Source organism: Lissotriton helveticus, chromosome 11, assembly GCF_964261635.1.
Source record: "Lissotriton helveticus chromosome 11, aLisHel1.1, whole genome shotgun sequence".
NCBI classification, from domain to species: Eukaryota; Metazoa; Chordata; class Amphibia; order Caudata; family Salamandridae; genus Lissotriton; species Lissotriton helveticus.
Window position 1 is genome coordinate 226,001,227 of NC_136072.1, and position 17,869 is coordinate 226,019,095.

The 17,869-nt window shown below is 42.8% G+C and overlaps 1 protein-coding gene across 7 annotated transcripts in view; it reads left to right on the forward strand.

Annotated features, from left to right (window-relative positions):
• MME (membrane metalloendopeptidase) overlaps window positions 1-17,869 on the forward strand; it is a 493,355-nt gene that overhangs the window by 351,296 nt on the left and 124,190 nt on the right. For all 7 annotated transcript variants that reach the window (XM_078667833.1, XM_078667832.1, XM_078667829.1 and 4 more), the window contains 2 exons: window positions 3,390-3,467; window positions 5,134-5,237. In XM_078667833.1, the coding sequence (XP_078523959.1) occupies window positions 3,390-3,467; window positions 5,134-5,237 (182 nt within the window). The remainder of the gene's footprint in view (window positions 1-3,389; window positions 3,468-5,133; window positions 5,238-17,869) is intronic.

Sequence of the window (17,869 nt, forward strand, 5' to 3'; positions counted from 1 at the left end):
ATGGACTGATCTATGCTAATTGCCTCCATTAGAGTAGGATTTTTTGCCAATAGTTTCTCTTGTATGCGACTATTATTTGTACATCTAACCAACTGGTCCCTGATCAAAGAATCATTAAGATCACCAAAATCACACCATTTAGTAAGGCCCCTTAAAGCTGCTACGTACTTTGTGTCAGATTCTTGTTTCCCTTGAAACCAACTAACATATTTGTGTTTCTCTAGGACTATATTCAACTTGTCACCGAAATGCACTTTTAATTTTAACAAAGTGACACTGTAAATGTCTTGATCATCATCCTCTTCCTCTAACTCTGGTTCAGGTAAAGTCTCATAAATCTTCCTACCTTGGATACCTAAATTGTACAATAACACATGTTGTTTGCGAGCAGCAGAAAATCATTTGCCACCCATGGCAATTAAATAGGACTCAAATAGTTTTATCCAGTCCTTCCAGTGAATTTCGGGTTCCCCAATTTCACTGAGAAATAAAGGTGGTTTGCTCATAGCTGGTACTGCCATGGTACAGACTAGAATCAAGGATGAATGATACGCCTCAATGTAAAGGACTGAAAAGAGACAGAGCATAATTATGAACCCAGTAACCCTGGGAGTTCTTAACGAGACCTTCTCACTTAAAAAAAGAATAATCGCTCTGAATTGTGCGTGTCACCGTGTTGTACGTGTGCATCCACTACACTGTAGACAAATGAAGAATGTTGATTTCCACTCTGAGGTGTGTGTGGCACCCCATAGAGCATGTGCACACTGTATATAGGTGTGTGAGGAGGGCTGAAATCCGATTCTGAAACTTTTTCCATGGTGTGCGACACGCACACCGTGGAAAAAGACTACATAGAGCGTGTGCACACATAGTTCCTGAAGTGAAAAAGAGGGTTGAAGGGTACCTCCACCACTGAAACAATGGTGAGGTGAATGCGATCCCCAACCGGAGCGGAAAGCTACTGTGAATGCCCCACGGTACAGTTTGAAGGAGAACCCAAAGTACACGCAACAGTACCTTAGTCTTCGGGCCATCGTCAAAGTCTGAGGAAAATATGAAGTAAAATGAACAGTACCTCCCGAAGCACAGGCGTGAGGAAGCTTCCTGTAAGGTTACAGCATGAGGAGGAGGTTATCCGTCCACACGTATTATGAGGAAGCAGAAGCAGACAGAGAGACCTCGGTCATGGCAGAGCAGGCTTCACTCAGAGGAGATCACCATTATCATGAAAGAAAGAGGCCGGCGGAGATGTCCTTGGTCCCAGCAGGGCAGGATCGATCCACAGGGTATAACTGTCGGAAAACCCAGACCAGCAGGGTGAAGGCAGTTGAAGGCAAGCTATATGCTGAAACTTAAGCATGTTCCGTTAGAGACAGCAAAACTAGGAGAGAAGACACACTGTACACTGCAGCTGCAGGAGGCTCCATCAGGGACAGCGAAGATAGGAGAAGACAATCTTAGTTTAACAGTAGTAAGCAGTAACAAGTTGTTTCTGATGTCAAAATGGACAGAGCACTGAAAGAGGAGATGACTGGAAGGTCCCTTACACCAATTTGTCACCAGTGATATAAAGAATGATGCTGAAGACAAGGAGAATTAAAAGTGTCTTTATTCCAGTCATCCACTCTCCGTGTGCCAGTGCCACCGTGAATGTTCTAAAGCAAACTCTACAGAACGTTCCAACTGATGGAGGGGAGAAGGAATTTGCCAAGTAAAAGATAGATAGATGGTTAGGAAAAGAGAGAGAGAAAACATTACAACACGTAGTACCTTCTTTGATGTCAACAGTTTTACAATAGTCATAGTCTGGTTTTGAAACGCAAGATCTATTAGACTGTATTTCAGAGAGGAATCTCCTCTTATGTTTAGAAAGCTGTCATTTCTGTTCAGCCATTATTTATTTTGTAAATTAAGTGTATATGGAACTGTAAAAAAATTACTTTGTGTTTAGGAGAGATAGTGCATTTAGATGGGGAGGTTGAGCCATTATTTATTGTAAGCTTTCTCAATGTTGACCACTTACCCTAGAAAGTCTTGTTTTTTCTTGTACGTACCACATCTGATACTGCAGTTGGGACTCGAGTATATAGTAGAAATATTTATATCTATGGATAGTATTTCTTTCATATAATGTATTTGCATAGAATAATTTTAAAGAGCCTGTCAGTGAGGTGCTGGAGAATGGAGAGATCACAGTTTCAGATAGGGAGAGGAAGGGAAGACACGAGGGGTGGTAGGGGTAGGTAGCAGGTGACTAGACCTTTTTATAATCTTTGTGAGGGGAAGCCATGTTAGTCTGGTTCCATGTTATTCTTCTGGCCCTAATGATATGCTGAAAGAAGGAGCAGATGAATTGAGGGGAGGCATGCTTAACATAAAATTACACATGGACAAAACGCGACTAACAGTGATAATTTTCACCTCAGGGTTCTGAGTGGCATCCTGGAAAGCGCTTGCTCTTGTTGTTTGAAATTGCTCAGTACCCCTCAATGTAAAAGAGCCCAAATATTCAATGTTATTGACCTAAATTCTTAATAATTATAATATCATAATGACCTCTCACCTTTGATCTCTATGAAAAGGGTGGCAACACATGCTGTGGAGATTAGCTATTGACCTCAGCTATTCATCGGGGTTCCAAGACACACAAAGGGCAGATATTAACAATATTTGAGGTAGGCAAACATCAATTATAATGCAAACATTACATCATAGTGCCTTTACAACACAGTCAGTACCAAGACTGGGACAATACAACGAGTTCCAGTACAGCGCAAATCATTACAATGACTTACTTTAGGGAATGCCGTGTTGGATTTTAAGTCCAACACCTTCTTTACTGATACACCGGCTGGAGTTGGAATAGTCATTTGAACCATTCCAAAGTCCAGTGCTTCCCTAAAGCTAGTTGTTGTAATGGCTTGCGTTGTAATGGAACTCATGGTAATGACACAGTTGTGGTATTGACTGCGTTGTTAAGCCACGCATTGTTTTGGCATACGTGGTAACAGATGATATCCATGTGCAGTGTGCTTTCATTTCACACCAGTATGTAAGAGGGATTAGTGACTGCGAGTGTCCAGAACATCTACCTCAGTAAGTCATGGGTGGTTTAATCTTTAGGCAAACTTGTTCAACCACAAGTGCATTTGTAAATTCCAACCTCTCACATCTTTAGGCATTCACGCTTGCCATAGTGACAGTTTAATCTGCAATTTTTACTAGTCAAGCTTGTGGATTAATTTGATTTATTTTTCAAGTAAAACAAGCATATCTTAGTGTGTCTAAAGTTCTGCTGCAAAGTCGTAAACAGCACTCAATACTCATAAATCTCTGTTTGATTATTGTGTAACTTGCCCAACCTGAAATGTACTTTTTGTTTCCAGGCTACAGCTATTAAAGAGAGGATTGGTTTCCCCACTGACATCACAAATGATACTAAATTGAACAATGAATACAAAGATGTAAGTTCCAACACGGTATTATGGAGCCAATGTTGCATTACAGCTAAGCATAGAGACAAACGCAAATTTGTAGCATTAAAAACATTTTCCTTCCAGTGTCAATGCCAAAGGATGTTGTGATTTGAGGATGTTGAATCAAGGCTGCATAATATGCACAACCCAGCATCTGATACTTATCTAGGGGCCATATATAGGTAGCTAAATACCGGTCGGTAACGGCCGAAAATCGGTAATTATCCTGTTACCGACCGGTATTTAGCCCTTTCTAATGTAGGAGGCAGGTTTTAAGGATTCGGTAATTTACCGATTCCTTACTTTAAGGAATCAGTAAAATACCGAATCCTTATTTTAAGGAATCAGTAAATTACCGAATCCTTAAAAGCTATGTAGGTGGAAATCAAGTGAGTCCATTTTTGCTTTCAGGATTCGTTATTTACCACCAACTACAAGTTGGTGGTAAATACCGAATACCTTTAAAAAAGCAATAATTTGCTTTTTTCAAGGTGCCATGTGGCAGACATACATGCCCTTAGGGCATGTATGTGCGCCACATGTGCCCACATGCATGATTTAGGGGTGCAACAGGGTGTCAATGTGACACCCTGCCACCTTTGAATATGCTCCCATATGTGCGCCACATGTGCCCACATGCATGATTTAGGGGTGCAACGGGGTGTCAATGTGACACCCTGCCACCTTTGAATATGCTCCCGCTATTACCGATTCGGTAAATACCGAATCGGTAATAGTGAATGGCTTCCCATTCATTCCTATGGGCCTCCAGAATCGGTAATAAGAAATATTACCGCATCGGTAAATTTGACCGATTTATTACCTACATCATATTTACCGATTCCTAAATACAGAATCGGTAAAATTTGGTATTTAGGAATCGGTAAAATGAGATTACCTACATCTAGCCCTAAATATTAAAATTCTACCCCCATATAAATAAACCCTTGTTTTAACTGAGGTTGGCATTATGAGCCATGTGATACATTGGTGCACCCTTGCACTTCTTCACAGGTACTTAATGGCAGTCCAAGCATGCTGAACTTTACAGGGGGGAAATGCTTAGTAAATATCAAGACGTGTATTTTGTAGCAGAAAGCCCCATATTCGATTGTATGTGCCTATTGAGGGTCAAAAACGTATAATTAGTGCGTCTGTTAAATTCCGAGGCCCCGAGTATTGTTTTTAATGGCTGTAATAAACTTATTACTGCACCCTGTGGGATACTTGTTTTCAGGGTCACAGGAAGCAGTTGTGTCACCGAAACCAAAACTTCGTGTAATCTCCATTGCTTAGAATGGGGGGAGGGTGTTAAAATACAACCAAGGACAGCTACTCCCTTCAGCGAATTTACCACCACATGGGAATAAGGACCTCCGGATCACATTGGCTTTATTATTCTGGTTTAGTCTGATTCATCATTTTTTTTTATCTTTGTTTGTTAGAAATTGTGAAATGAGTATGGGCGCACCATCTTTTTAGTAATACAACAACGTAAAATAAGATTAAATGTATGGAAATCCTGAAATTTAACTATAATAATAAAACCATTAAAAACAAAATCCTAAATTGTGCCCTCGCCTGCTCCTTGTAAGCAACTTATCCATTTTACAGATACACATTTCTAAATATATTTGTTCTCGTTTTATTTTAGCTGAACTACAAAGAAGAGGAATACTTCGAGAACATTCTTGAGAACGCAGCATTTAACCAGAAGAAATCGCTTAAAAAGCTCAGGGAAAAAGTGAACAAGGAGGAGTAGGTTTTAAAGCTTTTTATATTTCTTCTGATTACTCTTTCTTCAGTCATGTCACAATGATGTTTCTAACTAGGAACAACTTGATAATATGTTAATATTCTTTTTCGAAGTGTGGGTGTCCTCATATTTCAGGAGGCAGCATTACCTGAAATAAATTGGATTATATTTCAATCACATAATTTTTCTGCTAATGAGCCAATATAATGCATTTTATTTATTTTGTTGTAATTCGCACCTGTACTTCACAATTAGTGCAATGATAAGATTGGTTTAACCCAGAGGGAAAGTCTTGTATTTTTATCTGTTTTTGAGTTTTATGTCACATTTATCCCTCATTGCAAATTTGGTTGTAATGTCAACGTGGTGTTGCAATAAAGGCGGTAAATCGACACCCTCTGGGTTTTCCATGAACATGTTTTAAATAATGAGTGTGATCTCTGTGGACAGTAGTCCACAGAGATCACATATTTGTTTAAAATATATTTATTCTTTTTTTAATCCGTATCCATAAAAACACTTTCTCATACAAAAGAATATCCAGCCAACGCATTTCATTCCAACAGATTTTGAACTTCTTCAGGGCTCCAATGTGTTAAAGTTCTTTAGACTGCTGGTGCAGAACATTTTTATGTTGAAATCTTGCTAAAATAGTTATAGATTTTTTCGGATAAGTATTAACATCAAATAGACCTCATAGTCATGGATAGAGTCCATTAAGGCACAATATTAATCCTGTCAGATAATATTCTGGGAAGAATCTCTCCAAGATGACAACTTAATCCGTATCATGTTTCATGTGCGAGTTCGGTGTAAATCCAGGTGAAATATTTCCATAGGAAACTGCCTGGAATGTGGTAAAAGATTTATAAAACTGGTGGTGAAACTTCTATTTCCATGAAAATCACTGAAAACTCTAATAGTGTTGCAATTTTACATCCCTGAAGTACTAAAATCCAATTATAAGTAATTGAATGTGCCCATTTATTGATGCAGTTACTTGAAGTACTCCTAATGTAAAATCACAACAAAATTTCACAAAGAGGGTTCAAGGGAAAGTTTACAGACCTTCACGGATTCAATCCCCGAACACACTATAGAAAAAGAACTAAAAGGAATTCTTGGGTCCAATCAAGCTTAAACAAGCTGGGAGCACAAATAGTTTCAGTTTTCAAATCTCTCCTAAAACTCGGAGGAGTCCTTTATAGCTTTTAGCTCTTGTCCAGCCCGGGTTACCAACTGACAGAGCGGTGCCTCACGTCCTGAGCTGTGGCCAAGTGAGGTTAGCAGTGCACCCATCAAATAGCGGATTTCGCCCATATGCCTGTGATCTTTCATATAAGCCCGAAGAGACAGTATAATGTAGGTTGTATCAAATCCAACCACATTAATTGGAGAATGATATGTTACATTAATTTAATTCTCATATTCATTTTTGCAATAGTGATTGATCATCTAGGTCCTGAGGAAGGCCAAGATCATTTATTTATTTATATTTTATTCATTCGAGTTTTATATAGCGCTGGCTAGACCCGGAGCGCTTTACATAAGGAAATAGTGTGTTACAAATTACAGAGATTTCACATTAATAACAGAATAAGTACAAATTCAATACAGGGGTTATTAGTGAAAACGAGAGTCAGGATTAAACAGATCAGGGAGAGTTGGGAGTCCAAAGGAAGGAGACAGCAGCGGAGAAGACGAGACAAATGTGACACTGCTGAAACATGTAGACCCTATTTCGGACTAATGCAGTTATTTGTTTCAGCTGCACATGCGCTGTTTCTAGGTTTGATACCAGGGTAGATCTTTTTAAAGGTGTTTTCTTCCTGGTAGCCAATTTTAAATCACCTTTCACTTTATCACTGCACGCACTGCAACCATCACCCAACAAACCACCTATATTACTTCGCTTCTAGTGGACTTCCCTGAGCTCCCCCCCTCCTAGGGAGGGTGTTGTAGCCCTTGGTTGCACTAGGTTTTGCAACCAAGAGGGGATCCCAGATGATGAAGCATGCCACCTCAGTGGGTGAATTGTACTCCTTATGTAGCCTTGATCGAAGAAGGACAGGACAACAAGACAACACTGGAAATGGAGATTGCATATCTTGTACCTTTCATCGTTGATGAATAAAATCCTCTGCATCAAGAATTGCACCATATTCTTTATGATCAAAGTATTTTTCCTCTTCTAGAATGGCCATGTGGTTCCAGTGATCAATAACTATGAGCACTGCCCAGCTTAGTTGGTCATATTCAGTTTGGTGTACCGCATGGGTACAAGTAGTCTTGGTGGGACATGTTGGGGTTTGTCAGGAAAATACCAAGTTATTTGGTCATAACATGGAAAGTGGGCCAAGATCCCTCATTCAGCTCTTTACAACAACCCTAAACATAAAATAAAATAATTGGGGAGGAAACCAACCCGGCCTCAGCACAACAGATGCATATCCTCTTAGGGCTTCAGTGGAGCTACATGTGTAAATATGACATCCAGGTGAGAAAACAATCCATTTGACTACCTACCCAAAATCTGATGCATTATTTTGTAACTTTTTTCTGCCAATGTTTTTCCCCTTAGTGGAAAAATGCCTCTTTCAAGGTTAGCAAATATTTATGTAATGGGAACCTCTATATTTATTGGAATGTCCTCCTTTTTGCCACCATTCCTCTATCAGGAGTCTAGAAGTAAAGGCCTGATTATGATCTTGGCAGACAGGGTTACTCCGTCAGAAATGTGACGAATATCCTGTCCACCAAATTACAGTTCCATTATATCCTACGGAGCTTGTAATATTGCATACAGCATATCAATCACCTTTGCCCCTAAAGACCTGATTCTGATCTTGCTGGATGGGATAATCCATCACAAACTTGACAGATATCCCGTCCGTTAAGTTACAATTCCCTTATATCCAATGAAACTTGTAATATGGCGGACAGGATATCTGTCACATTTGTGATGGAGTCTCCCATCCGCCAAGATCATAATTAGGCCTTTGTTTCTTCTTTACTGGATACACAGATAAACTGGCAAAGAAAAGTTGGAAAGATAGTAAAAATGAATTGTATGCCTGTGTCGCCTTGAACTATGTTATTATGTGACTTCAACACTTGCCACGTTTTACCATATAATTCACCATCAGATTTATGAAGGAAAGCCACTGCAGAGGTTTACTTTAAAGTCATTGTCAAGCAGCGGTGGCAGTCGCCCCTCCCCGCCAGCACTTGAAATGTGAAAAATAAAACAATAATAAAACGGGTTTAAAACCAGTTTTAATATTATTAGCTTGTGTGAGGCTTAGGGAGTGGGGCTAGTGTGGTGACAGGCTGGACGGGGAGTGTTTTTCACTACCTTCATATTGTACTTGTAGGTCTGGCTGGCCGTCTCAGGCCTGCCAAAACCACATGCGCAGTAAAGCTCTCTCCAACCCAGCTGCATTTCTGGGTTTGGGGAGAGAGCAGACAAAGACTCCCAGTCTGTCCTGGAGTGCAAATTTTCAGTGCTCTGGCCAATCCTGAAGCTGCTTTTGCATGAGAGCAGTTTCACGATTGGCAGTAAGGAAGGCTGGGAGCCTGTGCCTGCCTATTGTGAAGAGGAGGAGAAAAGCGCAACATGATGCTGGGGGCAGCAGATACGTTTTTTTTTCTTTTGTTTTTTTTTGTCCTCATTTGCCACCGTGGTTTCAAGTGTAGCTGCAATCGGAATACGGCAAACTGTCACAGTTTATAAAAACTGGCAGGGATTTAAATAGGATGGACCACCGACATCCCTCAGAAATGCCGTTTCCACGGAGACAACACCCATGGAACCAGGAAGATCAAAGTATAAAAGTAGAATACAGGTGGGAAGTACAGCCATTCGGTTCCGAACTCTCAGCCGGATAGGGGCTCTATAGGTTGAATAATTCACAGCTGTGTTATCATCGGACCGGGGGAACCCCCCCCCCCCAAAAACCCCGACCAACTCAGTGGCTCCGAACCAGCAAATGCCAGAATGCCCTTTTGTTTTGATTGCCAGATCTTGCTAGATCGAGTCTAGAAACCTGTAAAACTGAGGTCTGGTAGTCAGTGAAAAGAGGTGATGAAGGGTCTTTCCATTTTTTACAGATCTCCCTTCTGGCAAGTAAGATGGAATAAAATAGTAGGTTTTTTGCCTGGCCCTGAACCCCATCCAAAATCCCACAGATCACGAGGGGGAGATCAAGTACTATTTGAACGCTAAGTGATGCAGAGAGTGTGTTACTTATGGCATCCCAAAAAGGAGCCAAGCAAGGACATTCAAAGAACATGTGCGCATCCGATGCAGCAACCAGCCCACACTTAGCACAAGCTACTGAGCTCCCTTGAGAGAACCTTGAGAGTCTAAGGGGGGAATAATATGCTCTATGGAGCATAAAAAGATGGTTCCTACGCAACCAGGCTGGCTTAACAATGTCCCATAGGACTTTAAACGATGTAATCCACAAATCCTGCACATTGCGATCTGTAAAAGTGGATCCCCAAAGCAAATCCGGTAACAGAAATTCGCCGTCAACTACTACCAGGATCAGATTGTACCAAAGAGAAATCTCCTTCTTTGCAGGGGGTTTGTCTAGCAGTAGAGATATTAACTCACTATGACTTCCAATAGGGAACCTGTTTCCTCGGGGGGGGGCAGGGAGATATAAGAATGGGTCGAACTAGCACTTTGCATTTATTCAAACCTTGCAAAGTTATGACCAATCCTATTCCTTAAATATTCCCATGGGAACAAGCTCCCTTCCATGTATAGCTTCAGTGAGAACCCTGGAAATCAAAATCAGCCAGGACCTCTCCATGCGCCCTCAGGTTAGCTCCGTTGTTTCATCCTGCTTTTTGTCCCTCAGGATTATTCGAAAGATTTCCCGCTTCTTTTCCCTCGACGCTCTCAAAATCATTGTTCTGGCTATGATACTCTCACGCTTGGACTACGGTGACTGCTTGTACGTGGGCATTCCTGCCTACGAGCTGCGACGCCTCCAGATCATCCAAAAATCAGGCCGCCCATCTTATCTACCGGCTCCCCAAGTCTCACCACATTACTCCTTTACTCAAGTCCCTCCATTGGCTCCCCGTCGTGCAGCGCACCCTCTTCAAGATGGGATGCATAGTCTTCATGGCCCGCGTTCGTACTGCTCCCTTCTTCATCAATTCCATGATCACTCACTACCTCCCCTGCCGCAATCTCTATCCTCCAGCCAGGCACTTCTCAGTGTTCCCCGGTTTCGCAAGACCAGAGTAGGTGGCACTAGGTTTTCCACTCTGGCCCCCCGCTTCTGGAACAGCCTCCCGCTCACCATCAGGTCCATTACTGACTATTTACACTTTCGTAAGGCGCTCAAAACTCATCTTTTTGCTCAAGCCTTCTCCACTCAGTAACCTTCCGCTGCCCCTCCATCCGCCACCGTCTACTCACCCAGCTCCAGGAAGCCGCTTGGCCACAGTGCGCTCTATAAATATTTTCAACTTTCAACTATAGGTCCCCCCAAACTTCCAGCCCTGCATCTTTTAGTGGGACGGCTAAACTGTCACCCAACCAGACTGGAGACTCAGGAAGACCCCAAAGGGGAGTTCTACTTCCAAAGTAGCCCAATTTTATAGCCATCGTTAACTTGGCCCAAGTTTTTGCCATCCCCTGCAAGACCTTCAACTTAATCTTCTTGAAGAATTTGGGGTTACCAAATTTGAAAAAAAAGCCTGACTGGCTGACAGCTTCCCCTTTAAGTAAAGCAGAGAATAAGGACCCAACTCCAAAATCTGCAGGCATCTTTAAAAGCATACGGGCATAGGATAGCTGGAATGCCCATGCATACATCTGCAGGTCCGGAGCCGCCAACCCTCCCTTCTCCCTACGCCTCCTAAGTTTTTTCCAACCTTTCCTAGGGAGATGCTTATCCCAGATAAAGGAAGTAATTTCTGCCTGTAATTTTGTTAACAATGAGGGATCAAAATGTAGGGGAATGGTATTGAATAAAAAAGAAACTTTGGGTAGAATAGTCATTTTGATCAAATTAACTCTCCCTAGCAGAGATAGAGGGAGTTGTGCCCATGATCGCATAAGTTTGCGTCAGACCTTTGCGACAGCTGTAAAATTAGTTGCGACTATTTGGTTAATATCCTTCACAATATTGAGACCCAGATAGCGCATGCTAGACCCAGGCTGTATGCTAATATCACAGTCGTCATCATTCCAGACAATTATCTCGGTTTTCGAGGCATTAACCTCGTACCCGAACACTTCCCCAAATTCTAGAGCGGCATTGAGTACTGCAGGAAGTGCAGTATGTGCCTCGGATGAAAAGATAAGCACATCATCGGCGTACAGGGCCACTTTCCTCTCGCATCCCCCATAGATAAAAGGTTTGATATTTTTGTCATCCCTCAAGCGTTGCGCGAAGGGCTCGATATATAAATCAAATAGGAGAGGGGAGAGCGGACAGCCCTGTCGTGTCCCCCTTGTGATGTTGAAGGGGTCCGATAATACACCATTGACCAGAACACGAGCGGTAGGGCTCTGATACAAAAGGCAAACGGCGCGCCGAAAGCCCTCTCCGATGTTGAACTTAGCCAAGGCCTCCTACAGGTATAACCAGTTTACCCTGTCGAAGGCCTTGGTTGCATCCAACATTAGGGCGACTGAGGGAAGGGACTCAGCTGAGGCCATATCAATGGCACCTATTAGGTCATATGTCAACTCATACAGCTGGCGCCCCATAACAAACCTCTTCTGGTCATGATGTAAAAGGTCAGGGGCCACCATCGCCAATCTCCTTGCAAGAACTGTAGCAAAGATTTTATAGTCTACGTTTAGAATTGAGATTGGTCTATATGACCCACAACAAGAAGCTGGCTTACCGGGTTTCAAGATGAGGGTAATTGAAGAAAGAAGGAGAAAGAATGGCCATGTCTGAACTGGGGTGGCGGAGTGAGCTAAAGAACGGTGATGGATTAAACCCAGATCAGTTGACTGGGGGTGAGTGTTTGTATTGTCAACGCTCCGTCCATCATCACCTTTTGGTTTTTCTTTGTTCGCCCTAAGTTGGCAGGGTATGCTCAGACGTGAGTCCCTTACTCACTTTGCTACTGGAGTCAAGCAAGCCCGGCTGAAGACGGCTGTAATGCCAGAAGCCGGTCCTGGGAAGCTTGATTCCGGTCCAGGGAAGACATGGCTTAGCAGTTCGGGCTGGACTGTTCCCATGAGGCACAGGGTCAGACTGATTTGCATATGGCCATGTCTGAACTGTGTGGCGGAGTGAGCTAAAGAACGGTGATGGATTAAACCCAGATCAGTTGACTGGGGGTGAGTGTTTGTATTGTCAACGCTCCGTCCATCATCACCTTTGGTTTTTCTTTGTTCGCCCTAAGTTGGCAGGGTATGCTCAGACGTGAGTCCCTTGCTCACTTTGCCACTGGAGTCAAGCAAGCCCGGCTGAAGACGGCTGTAATGCCAGAAACCGGTCCTGGGAAGCTTGATTCCGGTCCAGGGAAGACATGGCTTAGCAGTTCGGGCTGGACTGTTCCCATGACGCACAGGGTCAGACTGATTTGCATATGGCCATGTCTGAACTGGGGTGGCGGAGTGAGCTAAAGAACGGTGATGGATTAAACCCAGATCAGTTGACTGGGGGTGAGTGTTTGTATTGTCAACGCTCCGTCTATCATCACCTTTGGTTTTTCTTTGTTCGCCCTAAGTTGGCAGGGTATGCTCAGACGTGAGTCCCTTGCTCACTTTGCCACTGGAGTCAAGCAAGCCCGGCTGAAGACGGCTGTAATGCCAGAAACTGGTCTTGGGAAGCTTGATTCCGGTCCAGGGAAGACATGGCTTAGCAGTTTGGGCTGGACTGTTCCCATGAGGCAGAGGGTCAGACTGATTTGCATATGGCCATGTCTGAACTGGGGTGGCGGAGTGAGCTAAAGAACGGTGATGGATTAAACCCAGATCAGTTGCCTGAGGGTGAGTGTTTGTATTGTCAACGCTCCTTTGGTATTTCTGAGGGTAATTGAAGCACTGTCCCAGGAGACAGGGGGACGGTGGCCATCCTGTAAGATATAAATAAATAGGGTGGTAAGGGGAGCAGTTATTTCTTGCTCTAAGGCTTTTAAGATTTCTGCTGGGAGCCCGTCGGGTCCAGCTGCCTTCCCTTTCTTACCACTTCGGATGGTCATCCTGACCTCTTCCTCTGAAATGTCGCTATCAAGGAGTGTACGCTGCTATACCGAAAGGGCCGGGAGGCAAATTCCACTCAACCAGCCCTTAATATGCTCTGGATTGATCTTGTTGTCATCATGATAAATTACTTGGAAAAAATCTCTGAAAGCACGCCTAATGTCCTCATCTGAGGAACGTGTGGTATTACTAACAGTTATTGACTCAATATTATTGCGGGCCTGATCTGTTTTGGCCTTCCAGGCCAATAGCTTCCCTGCCCCCTCGCCATACTGAAAGTGGGCTATCTTACTGGCCTCCCATTTCTGCTGAATTCTCTTGTTCAAAACCGAGCCCAGGTTCCCCTTCAAAACAAGTAAATTATTTTGAAGAGATTCTAAGGCAAAGTCAATAGAGGGAGTGGAGGCGGCAATAGCATCAATATCTAGATGTGTTCTAGCAATATCTGTTTCAATGGAGGCAACTTCCTCCTTATACTGTTTCAGTCGGTAAGACACCTTACCAGTTATAAGACCCCTTAAAAAGGCCTTAAAAGAGTCCCACACAACTCCAGATGCCGCTGAGCCTTATTTATACACATGAAGCTTTGGGCTTCAATCTTAAGAAAGGAGATATCATCAGGGTGTGAGAGTAAGGAACGATCAAATGACCAACTTCTAGGGGGAACCTTAGAGAACCCCGCAAGTTCCATAAACACCGCAGAATGGTTGCCTTGCGTATTATATGCACTAGTAGCGAGATATGGATATTAATAGCAACTGCCAAATACCTTGGATGGGCATGGTCGATCAGACAGAGACTGCTAGTCACTTGACTATTCCCTGTCTGGGTAAACTGTATGGTTGAATAGAGAGAGACTGCTAGTCATTTGACTATTCTCTGTCTAGGCAAACTGCCTGTATAATCTACACATGTTTTCCTTTTAAGAACCTTGCTTGTCCTAGGTGTTCGTTTAACTTTTTTAAACTATTTTTATAATGTATAATTACTGATATACAACATTTCTAAATTTTGAATTGTAAATTGAGTCATAAATTGTCAATAATATGCTTTATCTTTTTAACGTAACTGATTGATTATTTAATTGTATTTTTATATGTAGACTGTTCTTGCTTTTATGAGTGAAATCTCGAATAAAGCATATTTTGACTTTGACTTTGACTTTGACACCGCAGAATGGTCGGACAGATGTAAAGGGAGATAAATTATACTCTTAACGAGATCCACCAATCTCTGACTAATTAATACAAAGTTGATTCTAGACTGGTGGTAATATTTATAATTTCGGAAAGAGATACCCTGTTGGTGTCCTGACCTTGCTCTCCAGATATCTACATATCCATATTGTTTCATGGAGTTAAGCAGGAAAGACCTAGATTTAGAACGCGCAAGGGGACGACTGTTAAGGATTTTATCTAAAAGCGGATCCAATACTATATTAAAGTCCCCTGCCCAGATAATCGGTTCAGGGAAGAACAATAGATGTAGAGAGATATACTCCAGTGAAGAGGGATCATCTAAGTTGGGCCCATAGTAGCCCAAAATTGTAAATTGTACACCAGCAATGATGACCGTCGTGATGACCCTTCTGCCACCTGGGTCAACCAGCTGAGTGACTAACCTAGCTTTTAATTGTTTTTTAAAAATAATAGACACACCTCTAATACTCATAGTTTGAGATGTAGATACCGCAAAGTAAATCCAACTGTACCTCTTAACTAAGGCTGTGATTCAGTCTGGGTCAAATGGGTCTCCTGAAGTATAATGACCTGCGCATCTGAGTCCCGCAGGTACTGCATGATTTTATTAGCTCTTGGTTTAGTGCGGAGGCCGTTAACATTCCAGGAGATGACTTTAAAGCTACCCATATAGACTGAACCAGACTCCACCTAAACTCCTACGCAAAACAAGGTTACCACGATCCCCTGCTAAGTGAAAATCTGATTTATTAAAATTTTCCAATTTCGAGCCGTACCCAACAATAATCAATTGGAGAATGAGGACATTTTTAAATTTTTCCCACCACCCAACCCTCCTCTTACCCCAGTGCCCCATCTCCACCTCCCACCCACTCCTTGGAAAACTCTTGCTCTATATAACCAGATCAAGCCCAGTAGATAGTACCCCCCCCCAAACTCCCGCTAAGCAACTCTGCCTCTGCTTAGTATGCATAATGACTATAAGTAATGGGGAAGGACCAAACTCACACCTCATCTCATCTAGCAGGGATATGACCTCGAATAACTTAAGATTTGATAGAATGGTTTGAGTAAGATTAAACCTCTCTTTGCATTAGCCCAAGCATAATCTTCTTATGTTATTTTTTTTTTGTTTTCATCAATTTATCCCTTTATATATATATATATACTTATTATTTTTTATATTTGTTTTTTCTCTTTTTTTCTTTCTCATCCCCCTTTTTTGTTGTTGTTTTTTTTGTTATTAAATTGCTCAATTCGTAACATCCATAATAAACAAGTAGAACAGTAACATCGTAGCTGGAACAAAATTTACCAGATATTACCCTAATCAGAAGAACTCTTATTTCCGAGATCTAGCAGTAACTCGTCAGCTGCCTGCACTGATCTGATGTTAAACATCCTGTTGTTGTGCATAATTTTGAGGGCAGCAGGGAACATAAGTTGTGCTGTTACACTCTGCTTCCTAAAGGCATCTAACCGCCTCCCAAACTCCCATTGCTTCTCTAAAGTGACCCTTGAAAGGTCAGACCTTATTTGAAAAGTAAATCCTTTCCCAACCAGGGACTTCTGTTTCAGGGCCAGATTAAGGATCTGTTCTTTCAGTGAATACGTATGAAAATTAACAAGAATTTTAAGAGGTTTAGACCTTTGGGGATTCCATCTAAACGGGTCCCTATGGACCCACTGGATGTCAACAGCCAGTTCTTCCGTGGATTGATCCAGACATAATGACTCCTTCAATAGATGGGTGACAAACTGTTTGATATCGGACCCCTCTGAACCTTCAGTAACATTAAGAATACGGATGTTGCTCCGTCTGGTGTCATTTTCCAGTGATTCCATCCTTTCAGATAAGGCAAGATCTTCCCTTCTGAGCTTGATGATATCCTCTTTAGCCTGATCCAAGTGAATGGATAACGCCGCTACTGTCTCCTCTAGTTTCCCTGTTCTTGACGTTAAACCATCTGTCTTATTGTCCAGGGTTTCACAGTAGTTCCTGATCTCTAGCTGATTGGCCGAAGACTCTTCAAAACCCTTTTTTATGTCAAGTGACAAAGTGGAGAACATTGCTTGTAAAGAGGCAACAGAAATACCAGAATCAGGAGACATTAATACAGTGCTAGAGGAGCTGGTAGGGCACCTTGCTGAGGAACCTCTTGAACATTCTGTACACTCTGTGTCTCAGCCCCTGCACTTACTTGATCCCCCAAGTCACCTTTAAGCCCATCATTCAAGATAGGAGCCATTAGAAAAGGTGGATCTGCTAATATCTGAGCCGACTCCAGAGTAGTTTCTAAAGTTTCTAAAGTTGGACCAACGGCTTCTGGCATTGGTAGCCCTGGCAATAGTAACTCAACATTGATGTCAGCAGAAGAGGAAGCAGACTTAAGGGCAGGAACGAGGTCAGTAGAAATACTTGCGGGGACTGACATAGCACGATCCTCTGACAGCTCAAGTACCTGTGGTATAGCCTTAAAGTAGGAGCGTAATGAAGGAGTAATTTTAGTCCCCAAACTGAGCACAGCCTTGAGGTTCTTAGTAGTTTTAGAAGACCTCGTCTGCTTCGACTTCACCTCAGTGGATAGATATGATGAGGGCTTCTTCTTAACAGCAACAGGACTCACAACCAAATCTACACCCAGGGGGGCAGTCTTTACCAATAGTTCTTTCCTTTTCCGCCCGCGTTTAGATTTGGCTTTACTTGGATGTTGTGAAAGCTGGGGTGACTCAGCCTGCGCTCCCAGTGAATCTAGTAGACCTTAGTTACCCTCCTCAGTACCCTCCTTACTGCTCAGTTCTAAACCCCCTTCCTCTGAGCCCTCCACTGCCACAGTGTGGACTGGCTGGGTTATTTTCCCCGCTGCCTCGTACCGTTTAAATCCTGACGAGTCACTTAGGGGCGCATGGACGAGAATCCGTGCCGTTCTCCCCCTTCTCAGCTCCAGAGCGGCCGAAGTCCAAAGGCGCAAGCCCAGCGGGGTCGGAAGTAAAGCAGGAAATGCCAAAATTGCCGCTGAGAAACAATCCGGAATACACGCCCAGCCGCGAGCACCAGAGCCGCGAACACCAGAGTGAAGGTCGGGCATAGGGAGGGAAAACAGACTGCGTGGTGGGAAGCAAAGTAACAGGACCGCGTTTTCGTTTGAGCGCGTCCAACAGCGTCCCCAAATCGTATTTTTACCTTATTTTAACCGCAGCAATTTCATAAAGGCATCTTCAGGAAATAACCATGCTACTTCACAAT